This window comes from Manacus candei, unplaced genomic scaffold, assembly GCF_025592945.1.
Source record: "Manacus candei isolate 608988 ecotype Guabito, Panama unplaced genomic scaffold, ASM2559294v1 h1tg000060l, whole genome shotgun sequence".
NCBI lineage: Eukaryota > Metazoa > Chordata > Aves > Passeriformes > Pipridae > Manacus > Manacus candei.
The window spans coordinates 1216531-1238921 of record NW_026138108.1 but is presented as its reverse complement, the minus strand read 5'-3'; the positions used below and the strand labels follow the sequence as shown (position 1 = coordinate 1238921).

Sequence of the window (22391 nt, the reverse complement as noted above, 5' to 3'; positions counted from 1 at the left end):
TATTGTAAAGGCTTGAAAATTACAGCACCTGCTAGAATATTCTAATTTAAACTGGGAGGGGACTGTGAAGATCACTTCCAGAGACCAAATATTTCTTTTACACTGAACTTGGGACATGGTGAACAAAATTTCTCAATAAAACTTTAAGAAATTAAGAAATGGTTTGAGGTCAGTAATACCTAAACACACCAAATGATAGCTATGCCCTCTTCACTTTAATGTAAATTTTGCAGTGTATTAAATGGGACAATTTTCAACTATGTCATGTTTGTCAGTTGTGTCCTACAGACACCTGACAATTTAGTAGCAGATTACCCCTTACATAATAATAGTGACTGCATGTTTGAACGTGTTTCCTTTAGTATGTGTCTGTATGTAAAAATATCTCCCATGTCTCAGCAGATGTGTAAGCATCTTCTTTAAACAAGGAAGACCATTCGCAATAATTGTTTATGGCCAATTTCAAGAAAACACACTGTTCTGTTCTTTTACACTTTGTCAGGTAACAAATATTTTTCTAGGGTGTTATCATGCTTAATCAACTCCTACAATAACTTTTCTGTTTCCTGCTACTCTGTCCTGCTAGGCAGAATCTGAAGTTATGTCACGAGCATGAGCTACGAGGAAGAAACTACATGTTGAAACATGACATGTTATTCCAGGAAACTGGTAAAGACACAGTCAGATTCAGATAGGTTTCGACTTTCCTGTTCCTGAGTACTTTTTTGCAATAGCCAGCAAAACAGACAGTGATGGAAGATTTGCAAAATGCAATAAGCTGGTTGTCTGCCAATAAAGATCTTTCCATTCCAGATTTTGATGTACATCTGGCACTAGAGTACTTCCCATCACTGGAAAATGTCCTCTCTATTCTTCAGGTATGTACTTTTGATGTCTAAAAGCCTATGCTTACAAATCAGCCACTGTTAATAAACACATCAGTTCACAACAGTGCTTAGAAACAGCAGTGAGAAAGGCAGCCTGCCTCTAAAAATAAATTGCATTTGTCAGGGTTTGGGATATTTTAAGATTCAGTTTGAAAAAAAAAACCTGAGAGAAAGCAAAAGGAGAACCTAAGCTTTCCCAAATAGTTCAACAAATCTGAAGACAACATGGTATTTTCACAAGAGGAGGGAAGCCACTGCAGGTGCACACAAAGAAGCAAGCTGAGCCCCTCATGTGGCCCCTCTGCTCTAGTCAAGCAGCAAAAGTGTAACCAACATCACCTGGGATGAAAAATATGGGAGACAGATAGTTTTGCATTATTTGACTGGCCATGGTGACAGAACACTTTTCTTATCCACAGCCGTGTGACACAGAGCAAACTTCACAGATTAACTTTCCACCTATAAAGACAAGAGTACATTACTTCTCATAAACTGTCACTGATTTCTTTGTTTACACAGGAAGAGAAATTAGGAGACATTAGTCTTCCTGTACATAACATTTTAGCCCCAAAGAAGCACACCTTAGGCATTCTGGTATGCAGGATTACTAATAGACTGGAAAAATAACAGCTCAATGTAGCTACTCTTGCTGCATCATGGATGAGAAGATATGCTGACAAAACTATCATCTTTCTTGATGGCAGAGGGAGTATAAATAGAAGGTAACTGGCTGGAAGTTAAAATCCTCCTTCTCTTTACTTTCTCTCCTCCTTGGAAATACAAAGCAACAGAATATGTCAGCTCCTGTGATGTCCTTATGTGGTGTCCAAAATTATGGAAATACTTCACTTGGAGGATGATGTATAGTCACTGCATAACCCAGGGTAATTACCAGGCATTAACACACAGGTACAAGATGGTAATTAATATATGTCCCCCTCTTCAGTTCTCAGCCTTGAGGCCAAGTCTGACCTCCAGGCACCAACTGCTGTTTCTGCAGTTGGATGTCCCTGTTCAACCCATGTCCTGCTGTGCCAGGTTCCTTTCATCAGCTATGAGCAGTTTCCAAGTGACCGTGTTCAATGTTCCCTTTGCAGAAATAAAGTCAGTGGCTTTAATGTGAGAGCTATAGCCTTTTCTTCTCATCATCTCCAGCACTCAGCAGACTATGGCTGTCAGGAGTAGCCTAGCAATCTCAGATGTGCTGACTACTTAAATCCTCCTATACTTTCACAAGGAGGAGGGATATGATGGCTGTTACACTGAGTCAGGTATCACAGTGATTTTGTACCTTCAATGCACAGCCTGAATAGAAAATATTATGAACTGTTACCACCCAGTGGAATTAAACTGTCACTTAACATTTTTTCAAGTTCATTGTATCAATCCTACACTGTCATTTCATCAATTCGTCAAGAAGTCTGAGCAATGAACAAGTTTCATATGCAGGTTGAGCAGCATGACATACAGTAGAAAATCACTTATCAAAGCAAATGGCAAACCTAGACTGAGTGATCCAGACACAGGAGAAAATTTCACAAATGAAATACTATTATCTTCATGTTTTTATTGTTAAGGGCTACATATGCTGGCTCCACAGGATATTTTGGGAGCACGTTTAAAACAGACAGGAATAAAGACAGGCATTCAAGCCTTTCTAAGACTACATCTTTACTACTCCCTCAAGAGAGAAAAACGCATTAATTTCTCCTGTTTTGGACAATACATATAGATTAACAAACCATTTATATTTTGAATTATATGTAGGTTAGCGAATAAATAACACCTACAAATTAAGCTGGTTTTGGACTCCACCTTACTCCTACCATCACCAGGGACCCTAAATCAAAGTGCCATAATAACTGATGGTGTCTTTTTTTACCTAGAAAAATGCAGCACACAAAGAGGTTCTGGTAATAAACACTGACACACCTTCACTGCAGCAGCTTGCTGGAGCTCTGTAAGAGAGTATAAGTTGTCCAAAGCAGATAACTACCTGTCTTTCTCCAACAAATGTATGTAAGAGTTAATGCATAGCTAGGCTGTGATCCTTGGCCCAGGCTTTTGGACAGCACAGTGACAAAAAGCAATATCTCAAGTGGATTGATCTCCTAAGATGCAGAGGCTTACAAAACTGAAGTACCTAAACTCAGCAGCATACCTCATTTGTGAAAAGGCAAAATAACAACTGTTTAAGAGAACTTGGTAACACAATACCTCTGCCTGAGCCAGGAAGCTGTCGAGAATCCATGTGGCCAGAATGGGATTCCTTCAGTGTGAATCTAGCTACATATATTCTTATATTATGTTTCACAAAATCCTTAACTGCTCCTGATAGTAACACCTCATTGTTAAATATTTTTGAGGACAAAAAGAAGTGCATTGGCAAAAATAAATATGATAAATACCAACCAACATACTGGGATTTTACCCTTTGCACTATGAGTTTGTGTCTATTGCCAGGCTACCTAAAAAAAATGGGGCTTACACAACCACACTTTCCTTGTGGGTTTTATCTGTTTCCTGCTGCCCAGTAAGTCTTTCTACCAATTCACTGATTTCAAGTCAGACACAGTTAGGGGATCAACACCCAAAAGACATTGAAGCCTCAGTTACTGAGTGAGAGTGAAGACCCCTTAGACCTCCCTGAGAGAGGCTGCAGTGGGAGTTCAAGCTTTATTTGGTTTGCAAGGGTGCCACCGTGTGACACAAAACCGTTCCCAGAAAAAGGAGACAGGAATGTCCTCCTCAAGGCACTCCAGCAACTCGAAGAGATCGATTGCTACGAAGGCCTTCTGCCTTTAACTTTGAGCCCACTACCATATCTTTCAGAAGACTCTCTCCAGGTTCCCCTTGGAAAGTGTTGTTGGGAACTCCCTTCAGCAGACCAGCAGGGAACATACACCTGCAAATGGGACGGGAAAGAAAGCAAGAAGAAGGGCAACAGCTAATCCTGGAAGCAGGCAGCCTCCTACTGAGTGCTTTGGTGTTAAGCACGACAGGTTTTGTATGCTTTTGCCCTACATAGCTGTGAAGATCCCTCTGGTACTTCTATGTCAATAGGAATAGTATTTCCTGGCAGTTTCCAGCATGGGACATTGTAATCTGCCTGTTCTGTCCTCCTAAAATGTCAGGTGGAGGATTCTGATCTGTTTTTCACTTCCTGACCTAAATTGCTGTGATATAAATAGCAGCCAGGTGTTAATTAATTCCCATACGCATGCCTGTATGTGGATGACGTTTTTATATACATGTGCGCTTTTATGGACAAGTCTTTTCTCAGTTACTATAGGAAAAGTAGGTCTTACACAGATAAGGACCAGATGCTTAATTAATGAGATAGCTTTCTGCCTCAAAGGAAGTGTACTAAACCATACACACTGGGGATGCTGCTTCTGCCACTGTATGAGGCCAAGAACCCCCTGCACGTTTGGCATGAATTCGCAGCAGAAGCCTCCACATTCTGTGTAATTGGAACCCATGCTTTACCTCCAGCCAGGCTTTGCCCCACTCCGTGCTCCTTGTGGTGAGTAGGCCAAGTATTGTTCACTAGCAACTTAGGCAAGTGACTCAACAGGCCATGGCAGCACCTCAGCTTGTGGACACAAAAGGAGCCGTGCTGCCAGCACGCACATGAGTAGCCAGAGGATGACAAGAGCCACAAGATGACAAGAGCCTGCCAGGAACCTGCCCAGTGGGGAGCACTTACCTGAGGCATATCGGTAACCAACTGAGGGTAAACTTATATTAGCAATTTAGTCCAAAGTGAGCTTCTGGAGTGAACCTCCTGAAGATGCCCACCTGCTGTGCTCTGGTTCACACTGAGGAGCTGTGTTGGGGCAGATGCACCGAATTACTTTTAGATTAAGCTACACCATGAAATGCACTAGAGGAGTGTGGTGGGTTGACCTCGGCTGGACACCAGGTGCCCACCCAGCCACTGTATCACTCCCCTTCCCAGCTGTACAGGGGACAGAGTAAGGTAGAAAAACAACTCAGGGGTTGGGATAAGGCAATTTATTTAAAGCAAAAAGCAAAGCGGAAGCTTGCACGCACAAAAGCAAAGTGAAGTGAAAGATATCAGGGTTTATTCTCTACTTCCCACCAGCAGGGATGGTCAGCCACTTCCAAGAAGCAGGGCTTCAGTACACATAACAGTTCCTCAGCAGGCAGCCATTGGAGACAATGAATGCCTGCCTTCCTGATCCTTGCCTTAGCTTTTATGTCTGAGCTGACGTCACATGGAATGGAATATCCCTGTGGTCAGTTTGGGTCAGCTGCACTACTTGGGTCCCCTCCCTGCATCTTGCCCTCGATTGAGGAAGGAATGTTATAGTGTTGGTGCTGTGCTCAGCAGCAGCCAAAACACCAGTGTGTTATAAACACCCTTCTAGCTGCCAATGTAAAGCACGGTACTGTGAGGGGGGCTGTGGGGAAATGAACTCCAGCTCAGCCAGATCTAATACAAGGAGCAAACCTAAGGCTCTTCACATAGTAACCACCATAGTGTGGACTTATCAGGACCAAGCATTTCTTTTGGGCTGGACTATTATTCATGTATACGTAGCCTGAAGCCAATCTCATGAAAAATCAGTAACATGGATGTGTACATTACAGGATGGTGTGCCAGCAGAACATGGCATCGCAGCCATATCCAAGAACTAGGATATGAAGATACTTCATGGAGATGGCTGTATACTATGTATTTGTGGTGCACAGAATCTCAGAAGAGTTAAAGTTGGAAGGGACCTCTGAAGAGTCTCTAGTCCACTCTCATATTCCCAGACACATGTTACGTATGTGTTGGCATTTTTTTAATTAAGGAAGCCATGGTCCTAGACAGTTAGAGGTTTGTAAAACCCACAAATGCTGGCCCTAATTTTCATACTCAGAAATAACACTGATATTTTTTCCTTGGACTGAGAAACAGGCTTTCAGACTCTGTATGGGTTGAACCTGGTATATAAAGGGTATCTGTGTCTGCCTCTGTGCTAGCCTGGCACATCCATACTAGTGCTCTTCTGCACCCGAGATAACTAGCTGGAATAAGAGGCAGTCATCAGCTTGGATACAATGCTGGGCTAACACAGTTACACCACCTTCAGAAGCTAAACTAGTCCCTGGTCATATTGCTCCTCCAGATTGGGAACATGTACCACAAGTGTTAGTCAACCCCTCTAAGAGGGTGCTGCATGAGACACACTTGTCCAAATGAGTAGGAATGAACAGGTTTGCTCACAGCACCTGCCAAACAGCCTTTGTGAATGATGTGCAGTGTGTCAGAAGCTTACAAGTGCACGTGACTTGTTTACTGTTTAATCTCTGTCATTGTCCCTGCAAGAGAGCAAATCTCCAAGATCCAACCTTAATTCAGCTGCTGGGTAAATGACAGTACAGAAAGTACAATGAACAGTTGGAAAGGCAAACACCAGGGGTTCCTGCCTCAGGGGAGATGAAGTCCACCATCTGGAAACCACATGGTATGGCTTGAGGAGGCCACAAGTAAACCAGAAGTGGAATCACTCCCAGTTGTGAGGCATAACTTTGGCAGTAGGACTAAGTGAAACTAACTTGATTCACACAGAAGTGTAAACTAGCAGGTGATGTAACTCCTCTTTGACCTATTTACCTGTCTTCCCTGGGACAAATGTAAAGAAATAAAATAATGTATTAACACTTTTGACAAGTATCAGTTTGAATGAAGGTTTTACTTTTAATCTTCTAAGTGTTCTAGTACCAAACTGACCATCTTCTCACTCACACAGATTTTACACTTTGATACATCACTGATTATTCTCAAGATGCCAAAGAGATGATTGATTAAATCTAAATTTGCCCCAAAGCACCTGTTTCAGAGGTCCTGTCCATTATCTTCTTATTACAGATGTAGTTCATAATGAGCTATGACAGAATAAGAAAAAGCTCAATTCATGGATGAGCCTCAAGGACCCTGAATTTGGTAGCGGCAGTTGCATGATGGTCCTTGAACAGAGTCAGGTAAGCAGGCCCTAAGCCTAGATATGGTTACCAGTATTAAAAACCAACACTGAAAAACTGCAGTTGTGAAAATCAACACCACAAAATATACCAACATGCTGTGAGATTGACAGAAAAAAAGGCTCAAAACTTCTTGGAAGTTTTGGAAGCAACACCAGTGAACCAGCTGAAGACAGAATCAGAAATGCATTTGTATGCAGCCAGGGAAGAACATTTTACTCCAAACTAAACAGAGCAGTACTGAAGCACAGACTCTTGGCATAACCTCATCTCAACTGGCTGTTTTCACAGAGACCCTAAATGAATCACCAGTGCCAAGGGACAAGGCAAGAGAATTATTATTAAAAAAGGCAAAACAGAAGCCACAAAGGACTGAAAAGAAAAGATGGACAACGGAGATGACACTTTGAGTATACTGACATTTGGGCCCCTCACTGCAACAAAAATGGTGAGGCAACAGAGCATGTCCAAAGAAGGCCAACAGAGCTGGTAAAGGGGCTGGAACACAAGTTTTGTGAGGAGCAGCTGAGGGAAATGAGATTGTTTAGCCCGGAGAAAAGGAGGCGGGGGGGAAGAGGGGGGTGGTGTGCTTTATTGCTCTCTACAACTCCCTAAAAGGAGGCTGTAGACAGGTGGGGGTCACTCTCTTCTCCTAAGTAGCAAGTGATAGGAGAAGAGGAAGTGGCCTCAAGTTCCTCAGGGGAGGCTTAGATTGGATATTAGGAAAAATTTCTTCATAGAAAGGGTTGTTAAGCATTGGAACAGGATGCCCAGTGAAGTGGTTGGGTCATCATCTCTGGAGGTACTTAAAAGATGTGTAGATGTGGCACTTAGGGACCTGGTTTAGGGGTGGACTTGGCAGTGGCAGGTTTATGTCTGCACTCAATGATCTCAAAGGTGATCATGAGATTCAATAAGTTCAAGTGCAAGGTGCTGCCCCTGGGTCAGGGCAATCCCAGACATGAGTATGGACTGGGAGAAGAACTTGAGAGCAGGTGTGCCAAGAAGGACTTGGGAATTCTGGTGGATGAAAAGCTGGATATGAGGCAACACTGGGTGCTTGTAGCCCAAAAATCCATCCTGAGCTGCATCAAAAGACGTGGCCAGCAGGTCAAGGGAGGTGATTCTCCCCCTCAACTCTGCTCTCCTGATAATCCACGTGGAGTACTCTGTTCAACTGTGGAGTCCTCTGCGTAGGAAAGGCACAGAGTTAGAGTAAGCCCACAAAAATCATGAGAGTTGGAGCACCTTTCCTATGTGGAAAGGCTGAGAGAACTGGGGATGTTCAGCCCGCACATGTTCTCCTGTTTCCAGGGAGACCTTATTGCAGCCTCTTAGTATTTAAAGTGGGCTTCCAAGAAAGATGGGGACAGACTTTTTAGCAGGGTCTGTTGTGACAGGACAAGGGATAATGCATTTAAACTGAAAGAGGGTAGATTTAGACTAAATACAAGAAAGAAGTTTCTTACAATGAGGGTGGTAAAACACAGGAACAGGTTGTCTCGGGACATGGTGGACGCCCCTTTCCCAGAAACAGTCAAGGTCAGGTTGGACTCCGCTCTGAGCAACCTGATCTTGCTGAAGATTGTCCCACTTATTGCAGGGGATTTGGACCAGATGAATTTTAAAGGTTCCTTCCAAACCAAACTCGTATTTGATTCTATGGTTCTCGATAAATTTAAATGCTTACAGGAATAGCCCAGAGTTTAACTCATGTTGATAAAAAGTAAAAAAAGCCACAGAGCTGAGAGCAGCCTGGAAAAACTACTGATTTTTAACTTGGTGTTTTTATTTTTAAAAAGCCAGGAAACTGATCAGTTGCAGTCACACTAAAAAAAGATATGTTTTGAGTTTGTCAGCAAAATAAAAAAAAAATTTAAAAAAAGCAAAACACAAAAAAGACAAATATTGCTTTAGTCTACGCAAAACGTTTCCGTAATACATAGCAAAATCTTTTCCTCCGTATTGGAGGCCCCACCATTTTAGTCTTCTAAATTGAAGCTGAAACTAAGCATTTGTTTTTGAAAACTAAAAATTAAATGTTCTTAATTTTTAAAATCTCATTCTATCATATTTTACTTAAAATTCTTCAATTAATGTGATTTCCAGACACATCAGTGAACCTGAAGTACTGCATTTTTTTTAATTCCATGCTGTTCTCCTAAAGATGCCTGCAAGTAGCTTTCTTTTATGCCTTGGTTCTTTTATATTCTTCCTTGTGAGAATACCCAATTTGGAATTGCTTATGCAGGAACCAAATATGTTAAAGATAAAAGTTAGAAACTATGATGATCTTTGAACTTAGTCTGTTTTCTTTCCTAAGCACCAAAACATGTATTGTAGTTAATTGTCTTAAAACTTTTAAGCACACTGACAGGCTTTAAATTAATACAGAAGTAGGATTAAATATATAAAAGCACACTTACTTTTATTGCTTGTTGCCTCTGGAAATAGCATTTTAAACTAATGAGCTCGAGGCTAAAATGGTGTGAACTACTGCACTGAGTTGGAGAGAGAGGAGTTTCATTAGCAGATGGACAATAACAGAGATGATGGATTTGACACACCCAGCCAACATTTTCAAGAACTCATACAATTAATTGTTCTAAATAGCAGGTATTGCAACACATTCTGCCGGGGAAAGGGATGTAAATCACACAGAAGATGCAAAGGTATTATATGAGAAGGTACTGCAGATGTAGGCCCCCTTGTTAGCACTGTGCCTTCACTCCACACCTCTCCCAAGCACACAGATTGCTTCTGTATGAAGCCAACTCTTTGCAGAGATAGCCTAATACTGCAGGCCAGTGTTAGTGTGGGCTCTGCACCCTCCTGCTTACAGAGTCCCAGTGTTCCCACTGTCATCTACATGGAGAAAGAACACCCCATGCCAACCACACTGCCACACAGGCGAGAGGATAGAGCTTTAGCAACAGCCTTTTTTAAACAAAAAACTGAGACCCTTTAAACACAGAGTTATAGTTATTAGGGATCTTGGTTGGAACAGCCTGTAGATTGGGGGGAACAGGAAAATGAAGAAGAGAAAATTAAATGCAGTAATTTGCTAGTATAGCAATACAGTACCGCTTTGTATGCTGAGTTCTTAGGGCACTTGAACACATACATCTGCATGTATGTTCTTGTACATATCTGTTTATCTCACAGAAACCTATAGTAAGACAGTCTTTTGAAAATTTTAATCATTTTTTAGGGAAGCATGATCTCCCTTTAGGCTTTGTATATCTAATCCAATACTATAACGTTCTTTTTCCAAAAAGTTCAGAATAAATAATTCCCTGTAGACCGTATAAGAAGTATAGTAATCCTTATGTGTCTATAAAAGGACTGAATATGTTCAAAAATGGAGCTATGTCTAGGTGAAAACTTCTTTTTGAAAGTGTACCTCATGGCCAGACTGAAGGCTGGGGCCATGAGAACTATCGTGTCATTAGGCTGGTTTTAAGGAACATGAGTTATCTCCTGAAAAGCCTAATTCTCTTTCATTGAAATTGATGCGAGATTTGCAATTGTCCACAGTGAAATGAGGTCAGAGCCACAGCTGATATGTCTAATTAACAGGCTACCTCCTCCCCATCTGTCCTGAAAAATGTCTAAGAGCATAGGGTAAAACATCTCTATCCTATGTTGGTGTTGGTCAAATCCTGCATAAAAATAACAGCAAGAGCACTTGTAAGATTTCATCCTTTGAACTATCTAAACATTTGTGCCAGAATAATTCATCAAGTTTCCACGTAGAGAAATTTTGTGGGTAAATTACAGAATAAGAACTCAGATGGCAAGAAATCTGTGGGTGTGGTTGTTGTATGTATTGTGTCAGATCCTGAAACCCCACTCCCCTATGTAGGCGCCTGAACCCTACAATGAAATGCAAAGTTAGTTTTTCTGACTCACTTAGGTGTGTCCTGTTGTCTCCAGGCTAGATGCATAATAAATGCTGGCAATCTCCCTTTCAGGCTTTGTCTTGACAATGCAGAAAATGGCTTATAACTCCTACTCCAAGATCTAAACCCACCACAGCTGCATAACTAAAAAAATAATCCTGTGTAGTAAAGTAATTCTTAAAGTTCAAATTTGTTAAAAAAATGTTGACAGCTTAACTTGTATTCACAGGGCCTGATGCCAGGTAAGTATTTATTATTTGTACCTCTTGTGTTAACTTATGTTGAATTGACTAATAACCATTTTTCTATATCTAATATAAAACCCATGTAAATTCCATACTATATGCTGTGGCTAATTTTAGAGAAACCGAACATGCTCCCTGATCTGGACCAAACTTTTATTGTTTGGTGATCCAGTAGCACAGACACAGTACTGATGATGCTGCAACTGTAGCTTCAGAGACAATGCAACTTGGGATGAAGATAGAGTATCTATAGAAATAGGATGTACGAACAAGCAAGTTTGGAGAGGAGGAATGGACCACAGATCAGGGGTTTTTGTTTCATTTTGGTTTTTTTCTTGTTAAGCGAGATATTGGTAAAGTCAAATACCAGAGCAGGGATCTCTGTAGTTTCCATGTGGTTTATCTACTACTCTGAACAGAATAGCAGCACTGCATTTGTGCCATTTCATGTTACAGAAACACCATTTATATTAAGTGTACATAAAACTGAGAAGCACTTAAAACTATTTCACTCGTCAAACCACAATGCTAAGCAATTACCCAGACTTCTGTCTATCAGACATAATAATGTTTCAGACTATTCCACTTCACGGGATTTATTCTGTAGCAGGGTGCCTCCACACACACACCCAGACTTGCCTGTTAACTGTGTACCACATATCCATACGGGCAAAATCTCTGGGCTTTCCACAGACCTTCCCTGGAGCCATTCTCTAGAACTGAGAGAAACGGAAATGGAAGAGCCCACATCAGTATTATTAAACTCTCCAAAATATGGTGATCATACCCAAACTGTTCACTGGGAACGCCCACTGGCCCACACTGACTCCCTAACTACACCTGTGGACTGGGAGAGGGGTGCCTGGCCAGACCATGGTGGGCTGCTCTGAGGCTGACCTGCACAAAGAGGGTTGAGCTCCAGGCTCAGACACCTCCTCTGTCTCTGTTTAATTTGCTACTACAGATGCGGTGATAGTGTCTCCTAGTGGCTGTATTCTTGAAGGAACAGACCCAAATCCAGACTTCACACCTGAAACTCCCACAAAATACAAACACATCTCTAGGTTTTCAGAGTATTTAAATCAGCATCACTCAAATAAGTAAAATACGTAACTTAAATACTCAAGGTTTAATATCTGAGTTATAAAGCTGATTTAACATCTAAACCCTATCTCTAGGTTACACTAATCTGTGACGTTTTTATTAAAAAAAAAAAAAAACAACAAAAACCAACAAAACAAATCAGTAGCAAGGTACTGCATTCTTTCCCTTTTGAACAGTAACACTGAAGTGAGAGATGAGAGCCATAATAAAACCACATGCAGCAAGGTGTTCAGGATCTTGCTCAAAGGTCTGAAGGCAGACATGGGCATCAATTGGATCAGAGTCAATCTCATTTAACCTTAAGGTTCTATCAAGACCCTGTAAAAGCAATGGAAATACTGAAATGTTCTGCTATGGTAAATCTCCATAGATCAACCTACTGCATAGCGTGCCCTATATCATATACCACAACCTGCAAATATAAACTAATGTTGTGGGATCTTTGAATCACAGTAAGCACTCATGAAAGGCAATGCCACTACAGGTAAGAAGGCCAGATCTCCCAGCAGCACCCTGCCTGCAGTCATGGCCAGCAGAGGACATTTAAACAGAGAACATAAACCCAAGAAACCCTTAACAGTATCAGTACTTGGTGCTAGCCCTTCCTCCTTGAACTAGCTATTTTCCATTTTCAGCATGCACTAAACACCAAAAATCCGCCTTAGTGATGAGATCTGTATCAGGGGATTTTGTGAAAGAACGACTTAACCATCAAGATAGAGACAGTGTATTCAACAGTCAGCCAAAACCTCACTAGCTGAAACTACAGTAAGACATTCAGGGGATGCATGGGTCTGATTTTGCCATGTTGTTGAACACTTCCTTTCTCCCTTTCTACCAGTTGAAGTTTCCCATTGTCCACCATCCTCCTGAAACAGAAATATTTATGCAGCAAAATTCCAAACATGGGTAAGTGTAACCTGACAAGACATTGAAAGAAAAGGAAATAACAACTGGAAAGGCGGAGACAAGGAAATCTTTCCTAGCAAAACCCAGCTTTAAGTGACCACTACTTCTTAACCATGGAATACAGAATTACCTTCCTCTGTGTAAGTATGCCTTTTGTTGTCCGTCAAGTATCCTGCCACGTCCCTGACATCCTCACTTTCGAGATTTTATGTAAGCTCCCCTGTTAGAGGAGAAATAACTCACTGCAAAAAATTACTGTGGTTGGAGTAGTTTTATCGCCACAAAATAAAGCATTTACATATTTCTCATGTTGACTAACATATGTAGCTGAACATCTCAAGAGCCAACAACACAATACCTTTGTCCCCACCTCCAGCAGGTCTTTCTCCAATGTATCTGTGTGTGCCTGAGATACACTGCTCTGCTTGCAGCAATGGGCACTCTCTGCTACCGCTCTCACATTGTGCCACTGCCGGTGGAAAGCCTTCTTGAACAAGGTCCAGTCAATGTTCACTTTCCCTGATGATCCTTATGATGCCTCAGTTTGCTGACCTTTACACCAGAGTGAAAGCTAATCTCTATCCTCAGCTTTTTACTTGAGGGGAGAGAAAGATGACAATTCGGTTTTGGAAGAGGTTCTCACTGGTAAAAAGGGATTGACAAGTGAAATGCTTCCCACTTGACTTGTTTTCCATACCTCCTTCAGCTATCACCAACCACTAGCTGAATCACATCAAATAACAGTTTCAGCTTGTCTTAATCCAGGTAAATTTCCTAAAAGGTTTTCTTTTCTCATCCTGACAATTTAGCTCTGTTCCGTAAGGAGAGCAAGACCATGCATCCACTGAAACCTTTTTGGTTTTGGCACTCTGATCTTTTTTAGCCCATGTGTTCATCCAACTTCTTTTAAAAGTACTTATCTTTCTACACACATTTAAAAACTTCTTTCATCCAAAGTTGACACATTTCTCTACCACAGCCATCTCTTGTCATGTCTCCTTTTATCAAACCCTTGCAAAACAAATCCCACATTCTTCCACTGGTCCAAAACAAGCACAGACCTCTACAGCCACCTTATGTGGGAATACAAAGAGCAGGTGACTGCAGCACCCAGAGGAAAATGATAGTTGGAGTAATCCAAGGATACAGAAGGGACAGAGCTGCAACCCTATGGATGTAGGCTTGTTCTTCCATCTCTGAGCATCTTCCTCATGGCTCTGATCATTTGTTGACAGTATCTAATTAAGTGATTTCATTGTCAGAGGAAATGCTGTATAGGGCAGGTTAAATTACTGGGCTGCTACCAAAACAAAAACGTATACATTTAGTGCAGAAATTCCATGCAAAGGCAAGGTAATAGCAAATGGTAAGTTTATTACTTCTGTCACAGTCCTGTGAAAAGCCAGAAGAGCCTTACAGATTTGCACTTTGTCAGTCCTTTTTCTAAAGCAACCAAAACTAATACTTTCTAACATTCCACTCCTCTCAAGCCAACTGCTTGGGGGCCACTGCACAGAGAGTCAGTTCCTTCTTCTGACCAGGTAACGGGACACTTGTGTGCTCTCTCTCCCAGACACGTGTTGGGTTATTTAAATCAACTCAGCGAGTCTTTCAACCTGAGACACAAAGGCAATATAAACTGAGCTCCCTTTTGCACTCTGTCCTCAAAGAGTCCTATCCAGAGCAGATCATGCTGATACAACATGACAACATCCAGGGATAAAGAGGAGGCTCACACTAAACACAGTCTAATACTAGCTAGTGTTATAAGAGGGCAAGCAGAGATCAAAGAAACCTTTTCTTTTCTTTCCTACTACCAGTTACTCTATAAACTGAAGAAGCCCCCAACCCTATCAGAGAGCAATGAAGTGGCTGATTCTTGCAATCCTGGCATGGGTAGGGAGAACAGTTTCCTTCTGACAGACACTACCAGAGCTAAACTGTGTTAGCTTTTCTTTAAAGCTTCCTGTAGAACCCTTTGCCCTTCCCAGCATTTCTCTTGCTAGCACTGTAACGCATTTGGCACAGAACTACAAAATTGCACAACTCCTCAAGTGGAGAAGTTGGATTTGTTTGTTGCCTTTTTAAGGGAAGGCTAGGAGGACAGGTCCTTGATTCTTTTTGAAATAATAATAATTATTATTATTATTATTACTACTACTATTATTACTACTACTATTATTACTATTCTATTTAGGAAACAGATTCCCCCTCTCTCTTGAGTTAACCATTCACTTGGACTCTTCTTTCAGGCAGGTGGTTTAAGCTTGATCTGCCCTCCAGGGGTTAAATAAAGAAGTGATGGGAGGAAAACCAAGACCTTTTCAGTGGCTCATATTTGAAATTCTTTCTCCCCTCTTCCTCTTCTATATGTGGCTAGTCTGCTTCTCGTTTCCTCTCGCTTCCTAATTATTCTGTTAGGGAATGGCGAGGGGCAAGGATTAACAATGAAGCAGATGACAGGAAACTGTTACCAAAAGAACAATGCCGGGCATCTCCCCCATCCTCCCGTTCCTCCCACCCAAGAGACGGTCCTCCTCACCCTTCTGTCGATGCCATGGTTCCGAAAACCCCCCTGTCTTCTCAAGAGTCCAAGGGATTAATTTGGACAGCAGGGCGCGACGGAGGTTGGCTCTTTGGTATAACCCTCGCTCACGTCTGGGAAGGAGCACGCAATTCCTTGTAATCCTGGGAGCTCCGCAGGGCTAGGATCCGGCAGCTCCGCTCCTCGGCTGTCCCCCACCCCGCCGTCCCAGAGCAGGCTGTCGGTGCCCCACGGCCGCCCAGCAGTGGCCGGCGGGGCGAGGAGGCGCTGGCACCTGGGCTGCGATCCCCGGCGCCCTCCGTTCGCGGCGGGGAGCGTGTGCGTGTGTGCGCGGCTGAGAGCGGGAGGTGGGGGGCGACTTCACATCGGCGCGGCGCTGGCTGAGGCTGGATTGGAAGGTTTTAGCCCTCGAGCCGTGGATTTGCAGTCAATCCCTCTCTATTTTAGGCACGGGCTGACATCACGAGCCGTTGTTACTCCTATAAATCCCCCCCAACAGCTCCTTGGCAGCGGCGGGGGGGGCGGCGAGCCCCTCGCAGGGGGAGGGCCGGGCGCCGCCGACCGCGACCTGCCCCGCTCGGCGCGGCCGCCACCGCCTCCCCGGGGCAGGCTCGGCCCGCCGGGACTCCCGGGAGCCGGCCAGGAGGAGCGGGAAGGCGCGAACACCGCAAACACGGACACACTCACTCCCGCTCTGGGTGTCCGGCTGTCCCCTCGCACCCCCAGGACAGCCGGCGAGCGGACGGCGCTCGGGCGGCAGCAGGGTCCCGCGGCTCGCCCGGCCGAGGGGCGCCTCCGCCTCCCCGCCTGCGCCCCCGCAACCGCGGCACCTGCCCCGCTGCGCCGAGGCGGCAGCACCCTCCCGAGGGGCCCGGGCCGCCCTGCCCCTCCCAGCGCCGCGCTGTCCCACCGGGGCAGCCCCCGCGGCCGCACCGAGGCCCCCTCCCCGCCCGCAGGGACGCGCAGGGCGCGGCCGCGCGGGGCGGTGCTGCCCCCTGCCGGGGAGGTGCGGCCGGCGCGGCCCCACCTGCCGCCGGCGGCCCCCGGGTTCGGCCCGGGAGCGATGGGGCTCGGCCCTGCCCCGCCCGGGCCGGGAGAGCGACTGCCATCCCGCCGGTGGCCGCAGCCTCTCCCTCGGGCCCGCCCCGCGTCCCTACCTGCACCGCCCGCCGCCGCCTCGCCCCGCAGCGCCGCCCCGCCCCGGCGGGGACGCCGCGCGTGTTCGCGGCTCGGTGGGCCCGAGGGGTGCCCAGGCCGTGTTTGCAGCGTAGGGCCCGAAGTTCTCGTCCTGTTCAATACCCGCACTCCTGTGCTGGGGCACAGGACGGTCATGGCACGCCGAGACGCTGCCACACACCTTCGCTCTGGTGGCCCCAGCCGAGGCTCTGCCTGCCGACCTCAGTGGTGCCTTTCCATCCGAGTCTGACCAACCTGATGTCCCGTTTCACAGGGAACAAACATTTCAGCCACAGCTTGTTTCCTCTGCACCAAGGAGATGGCACAGAGAGCCAGCGGCCACGCGGGAAGCTCCCCGGCACGATAAGGAGCCGTGAGGCTGCAGGGATTGCGCAGCTGAGCAATGCCGGCCTGACCATGCTCACCACTCCCGCTCCCCCAGGATGCCTTTCCTGCAACCAAGCCAATTCCAGTACTTGCCCTTAAAAATGGCAGAATGCAGCCTATGCGTAATCCCAAATCCTAATCAAATACACATTTTTTCTTGTAATCTTAACATGGACTTAGATTTTTATTGGAAACAGTTTACAAGGGCAATTCTACAAGAGTCACTGAAGGTGCCTGAAAAGACCTTGTTCTTCAGTATGTCCATTTCCTTTCAGTGCTGTTTTTCAGCTAAGCACCCAGCATTTTGCAAGTAATCTAATTCAGCCCAAAAAACATACAAAGGAAGAAGTATAAATCCACTGGAGCGAACAAGAATGTGTTTTGCTCTCCCCTTTCCATAGCAATATCTTTATGGCCTTTCCAGAATCCACAGCTTTTTTTCCTTGGAAGGAAAATGAGTTGCTATCCATGTTGTGCTATTTCACACCCTTTCTCCAACAGATGGCACAAATCCTCACCTGTTTATAAATGGATGTTTGAAATAGTTTTACAAATTAAAAATAGAGCCTAGCAATCAAAAAGATTAGTGATTCCAACTCACAGGTTGCTTTTTTTTTTTCAAATATTCATCCCTATTTTTCCTCATTTTTGGAATTAGATGCTAATCCCTGCACGGTTCTGCTCAGGCTGCGAATATGAAACTCTTGTGGGTAAGCCTGACAGAAAGGATGGGCAAGCTGACTTGTAATTCCTGGGAATACTAGACATGGGTACTGGTGTACATATGTTGATATGACTGCTCACTTGTACATGTAAATACATACGGCATGTAATAATAGAAATAAAACATCATGTCTACATTTAGAGGTAGCCAGATTTGAATCTAGGATTCAAACACTGAGGTCCAGAAGTAGAAGCAAATGCTGCAACCAAGTCCTCTTTCTATAAAGGACTATGGTAAAATCTGACTCCTGGGGTTGAGAGATGTCTGGCCCTTTTCTTGCTTCTGTTTTCTTTGAAGAACATCATGACTGTAAAAAGAAGGAAGGTTGAATGGTGCTGTGCCTGCACAGCTGTAGCAACCTCCTGAGATTTTAATTCCATGAATTCCTACAAGTTTCTCTTCAAGAATGTACTTTTGTGTGATATACAGCCAGTGAACAACTATATTGTTGCTGCCCAAGCCCAGAAACTTTCAGCTATTCATTGCCAGATCTGTGAGTGATTTGAAGCCAAATGGGGATGGGATTCAACATTGAGGAGGAATTAGAGGACTGGTAAATACTAGTCATGGCTGATCTTTAGTAAAACGAGAAGAGCGAGGGCTAAAGCTGTAATTAAAACAGACTTTTACAGATCTGTGTGGACTGGACAAATCCTAAAGGGAAAGAAAAATATTTAGGACCTCTTCTCTCTCAGTTATAGCAGTGGAAAATGATAATGCTATGGAGAGCAATGCAGTCATAGTGTCATAACTGAGAAAAGAACTAGCTCACAGATCTTTATAATTTCTGTTTATCATTAGATAATTAAATTATTATTTAGAGTGTAGAGACTATCATTTAATGTAATCATGGAAGAGCTTTCTCATTTCTTTCTTTGTCAATAGTGTTAGGAAGAAACACATGTTGACTTTCTGCAAGTTTGTGCTTCTCCAAAACTGACACCTAATTTCCTCTAACCCATGCTGTCAGTGGGGGAGTACCACACATTCACTGGCACATGTTCCTCCCAGCAGAGCAATGACATGCGTCATATTTTTCACGTGTAATTCAGAATTTTTGTTGCTGTCGTTGCCATGCAATTTGTCAGCCAAGCATAATCTCCTGGCAAGAGGAGACAGATAAACAAGATAAAGAGAAGCAATATACTTTGGTTGTAGCTTTTAAAGTATATTATTCAAGCAAAATTACCTGATCCTGTTGTCAGCAAAAACAAGAAAAGTGCAAAAGCATAAGACATTAAGTATTTTTGCTTAGTAAAGTAAAAAATAAATTACATGGAATGATGTCCAGTACTAATTGTCCTATTAGCAGCAATTTTCAGATTCAAAACTGAGTGGAAACTACTGAATGCTAAGAAACTCTTAACAAGATTTTACAGCATCAGAGAATCAAAGCTGAAATCAGACTTTCTAGCTTACAATTGCCATAGCCATGCAATAGGCTAGGCAGAACACAACTTCAGGATTGGAGTTCTTCTTGGCAAGAGTACTAAATCCTTTCATCAGATTCCCAGCCTTCACATCCAGCTATTGCTGTGAACTGGTTTGGGCACTGTAATTATTTGAAGGTTCTTCAAATTCCAGGTTGTCATATGGTCATATATAACTTATCAAGGAGTCATTATTGATGGGAGACAATCATTACTGTCTCTTCTCCCCAGCTTTTTTAGGGTTAATCCCTAGTCTTTAGCCATGACTGAATAGAGAATAGCAAATGATTTGGTGAAAGAGCAGTGACTAAGGACCATGAGGACACTCAAGTGTCTCCCCTGGACAACGTGCCCAATGGGAGAATCTTACCCTTTGGTGTCAAACAATTCAGCCTCAGTTCAAGAAAAACATCTGCTAAGTGTAAGACCTGGACATTACTCTTCACCCTGAAGAGCTACAGAGGAGTAGTTTTGCCACAAAGGTGTGGGAACTGATGGAAACTACAAGTTTCCTGAGGCTTTTATAGTTCTTTGAAATCCACTTGGAAAAAAAGTATTTAGAATACATTTCATGTTTTCATCTATTTAGAATACAAGGTAGAAGAGAACTCCCCTTTACATTTCATTGTAGTGGTTCATGTACAATAGCAGCGCTGGATCTATTAAGAAAAAAAGAATCTTGTTATTTATATTGTCATTGAATTTTTTGCTAATTCTGCCTTTTAGAGTCCTGAAGTGTCCCAAGTGAGAGTCACGCGCAAACAGAAGGGGAAGTAGAGAGTTCCTAGAGTGTGACACAGACAAAGCAACAATGAATCTAAACAATGTCAGACATGAGTATGTGGGTTAAAAAAACAAACCATGGTTTATTTAAATGTGTAATGTACTTGGGAGGGAAAAAGATTACATTGTAATGGCAATACAGACAGCACATACCATAACAAGCTCATCCATCTTAATGAATTCAGGCTACTCTTTCTAGACTCTTAATCCACTCAGTCACATAGATCTTTGGGAGAGGCTCACCATCAATTTCTCTAGGGGACTCCACACTACAGATTAATTTCAGACAGAGTTTACTGTCCTGTTTCTGTATGTCAGACTCAGGAGCATTGTCCTCCCACCAGGGGAGAAAGACCAAATATAGCAAAACTTCTCATGCACTAAGACCTTCTGTCCTGGGTTAAGTAAAAGTAGCCTGATGAAGTATCTGATCCTAGGACAACTTACCAGGCTGTCTACCTTAACCTTATCCCAAATGTGTCTCATCACTGGGATGAGAAGCCTAAAACAGCAGAGATTGAGAGAGATATTATATTATAAAAAGGCCATTTCCAGACACAGATTTTTATTTCATGTTCCTCTCAATCCAGTCTTTGAAGGGAAGAGCTTTGGTGTAGCCACTGTAGAGTCCTAGGCTGCAAGTTTTATCATAACCCCAGCTCACTAATCCCATCAGGTGCCACCTTAGCTCAGAAGATGCTTTTCCTGGCAAAGTTATGGCTGCAATCCCACCAGTCTCAGCAGGGCAGATATTAGAAAAGGCTGTGTGGTCTTGTTTGGCACAGAACATACTATCAGTGATGCTGACTTGTATGCCATTATCCTCATACTGTTGCTCACACAACAGTGAATCCACCATCTGAACAGCTCCCATGCGGATTGTGTCATTCTTGTATCCAGGATCTTTAATGTCAGCCAATACTTTCCAACCAGTAACCATTATCTTTAAATCCTCTGTGGATGTCGTCAAGTCATGAGTAGATGACAAGCAAATGGGTTGAACACGACTGCTGATTCTGGCTTTGTCCAAGAGTTTTATGATAGCTATATCAGAATCAAGTAATATAGGGTCGTAATTGGGATGCACTATGATGGCAGAAATCTGGGGAGGAAACAGAATCGGAAGAATTGTAGAGTTAACAGGAATGGCAAGTCAGCAGCACTCTTTCCATACTACTAAAATACATGTTAGTTTATTTTGCATACTTCTCCTCTGTCCCTGCTTCTCCTCTGCCCTCACCCATACCTGTTCTTTCACCATGGTGTTCACTCAAATGAGAAACATGCAGAGACCGAGCATCTTCTGACTTGGTTTTTTTTTCCTTTGGCTTGGATTTCAGGACAGTTTTTATTGCATGAGATATTTCTTGATCAAAAGCAGTCAAGGACATTTTCAGCAAAATGGGGAGTTAACACGCAGTTCAAGTTTTCCCACTGTTTACTAAAAAGGTTTTACCTGCCATGTCACCTTCAGCCTGTAGATTTTGGATGGAGGAGGGGCTTTGAATTAAAATGCTATCTTACTGAAATTCAACTATCTTCCCATCAAAAAAAGATATAGTAATATGTTACATAATACTGGGGCCAAACCTTTACTGCTCATTTCCTTAATGAAACGCTACAAGAACAGAGAGGGTTCCTATAAGGAAATACTGTAAAAATATATATATATATATATTCTTACAGGAAAAGTATGAAAAAGCTGGGATTAGAGAAAGAAACTGAAGCTAAAAAGGGGGGAAGGGGAGAAAGAATCAAGTTAATTATGATTTCTTGGATAACATCCATTAATTAACTCATGTACACACACACACATACACACACACACAAAAGAGACACACATTCCCAAAGCTGCTGTGTTTCTCCTCCTTTTAAGTTCAGCCTTTCTAGTTCTCAATCAAAAAAGTAAACCACTACATTAGCCCAAGGTGCTATTTTTGGAGATGAAGTCAGACATAAACTTCTTTTGAGTTTAGAGCTATACAGCCTTGGGGCTGAGGAGTGAAATGTGCTCATGGCATCAAACCAGGATCTAGAGCACAAGTGTTTCCCTCATAAATTATGCTAATCAATTTTGACAGTAGCTGGCATCTCCTCTCCTTTTTTTTTGTGGCAATATCACTCAAGACATTATGGCTCACAGAACCTGAGCTATTTTCCTCATGTTCTCTGTTAGAGGGTGAATGTATGAATTGGACAACACTGAGGAATTTAATGAACTACAGCATGTGCCCTTCTTGTGTCATGGCTGTTCAGTCAGTTGCCTCTCTAGATATGCATTTTGAAGAACAGCATGTAAAAG

The 22391-nt window shown here is 43.2% G+C and overlaps 2 protein-coding genes across 4 annotated transcripts in view; both read right to left on the bottom strand.

Annotated features, from left to right (window-relative positions):
- Window positions 1-16964, bottom strand: part of SLC1A2 (solute carrier family 1 member 2) — an 89963-nt gene extending 72999 nt beyond the window's left edge. Inside the window, exon 1 of one of the 2 annotated variants that reach the window (XM_051804133.1) lies at window positions 16947-16964. Coding sequence is in view for 1 of the 2 variants with exons in the window: in XM_051804131.1 (XP_051660091.1) it covers window positions 15587-15603 (17 nt within the window). In the remaining variant the exon portion in view is untranslated. Of the gene's footprint in view, window positions 1-15586; window positions 15772-16946 lie in introns of those variants that run through there. The other variant, XM_051804131.1, reaches the window with a different exon arrangement.
- A 3120-nt stretch (window positions 16965-20084) lies between these two features.
- Window positions 20085-22391, bottom strand: part of PAMR1 (peptidase domain containing associated with muscle regeneration 1) — a 67581-nt gene continuing 65274 nt past the window's right edge. For both annotated transcript variants that reach the window (XM_051804128.1, XM_051804129.1), the window contains one exon: window positions 20085-21191. In XM_051804128.1, coding sequence (XP_051660088.1) covers window positions 20655-21191 — 537 coding nt within the window. In that variant the 3' untranslated portion in view covers window positions 20085-20654. The remainder of the gene's footprint in view (window positions 21192-22391) is intronic.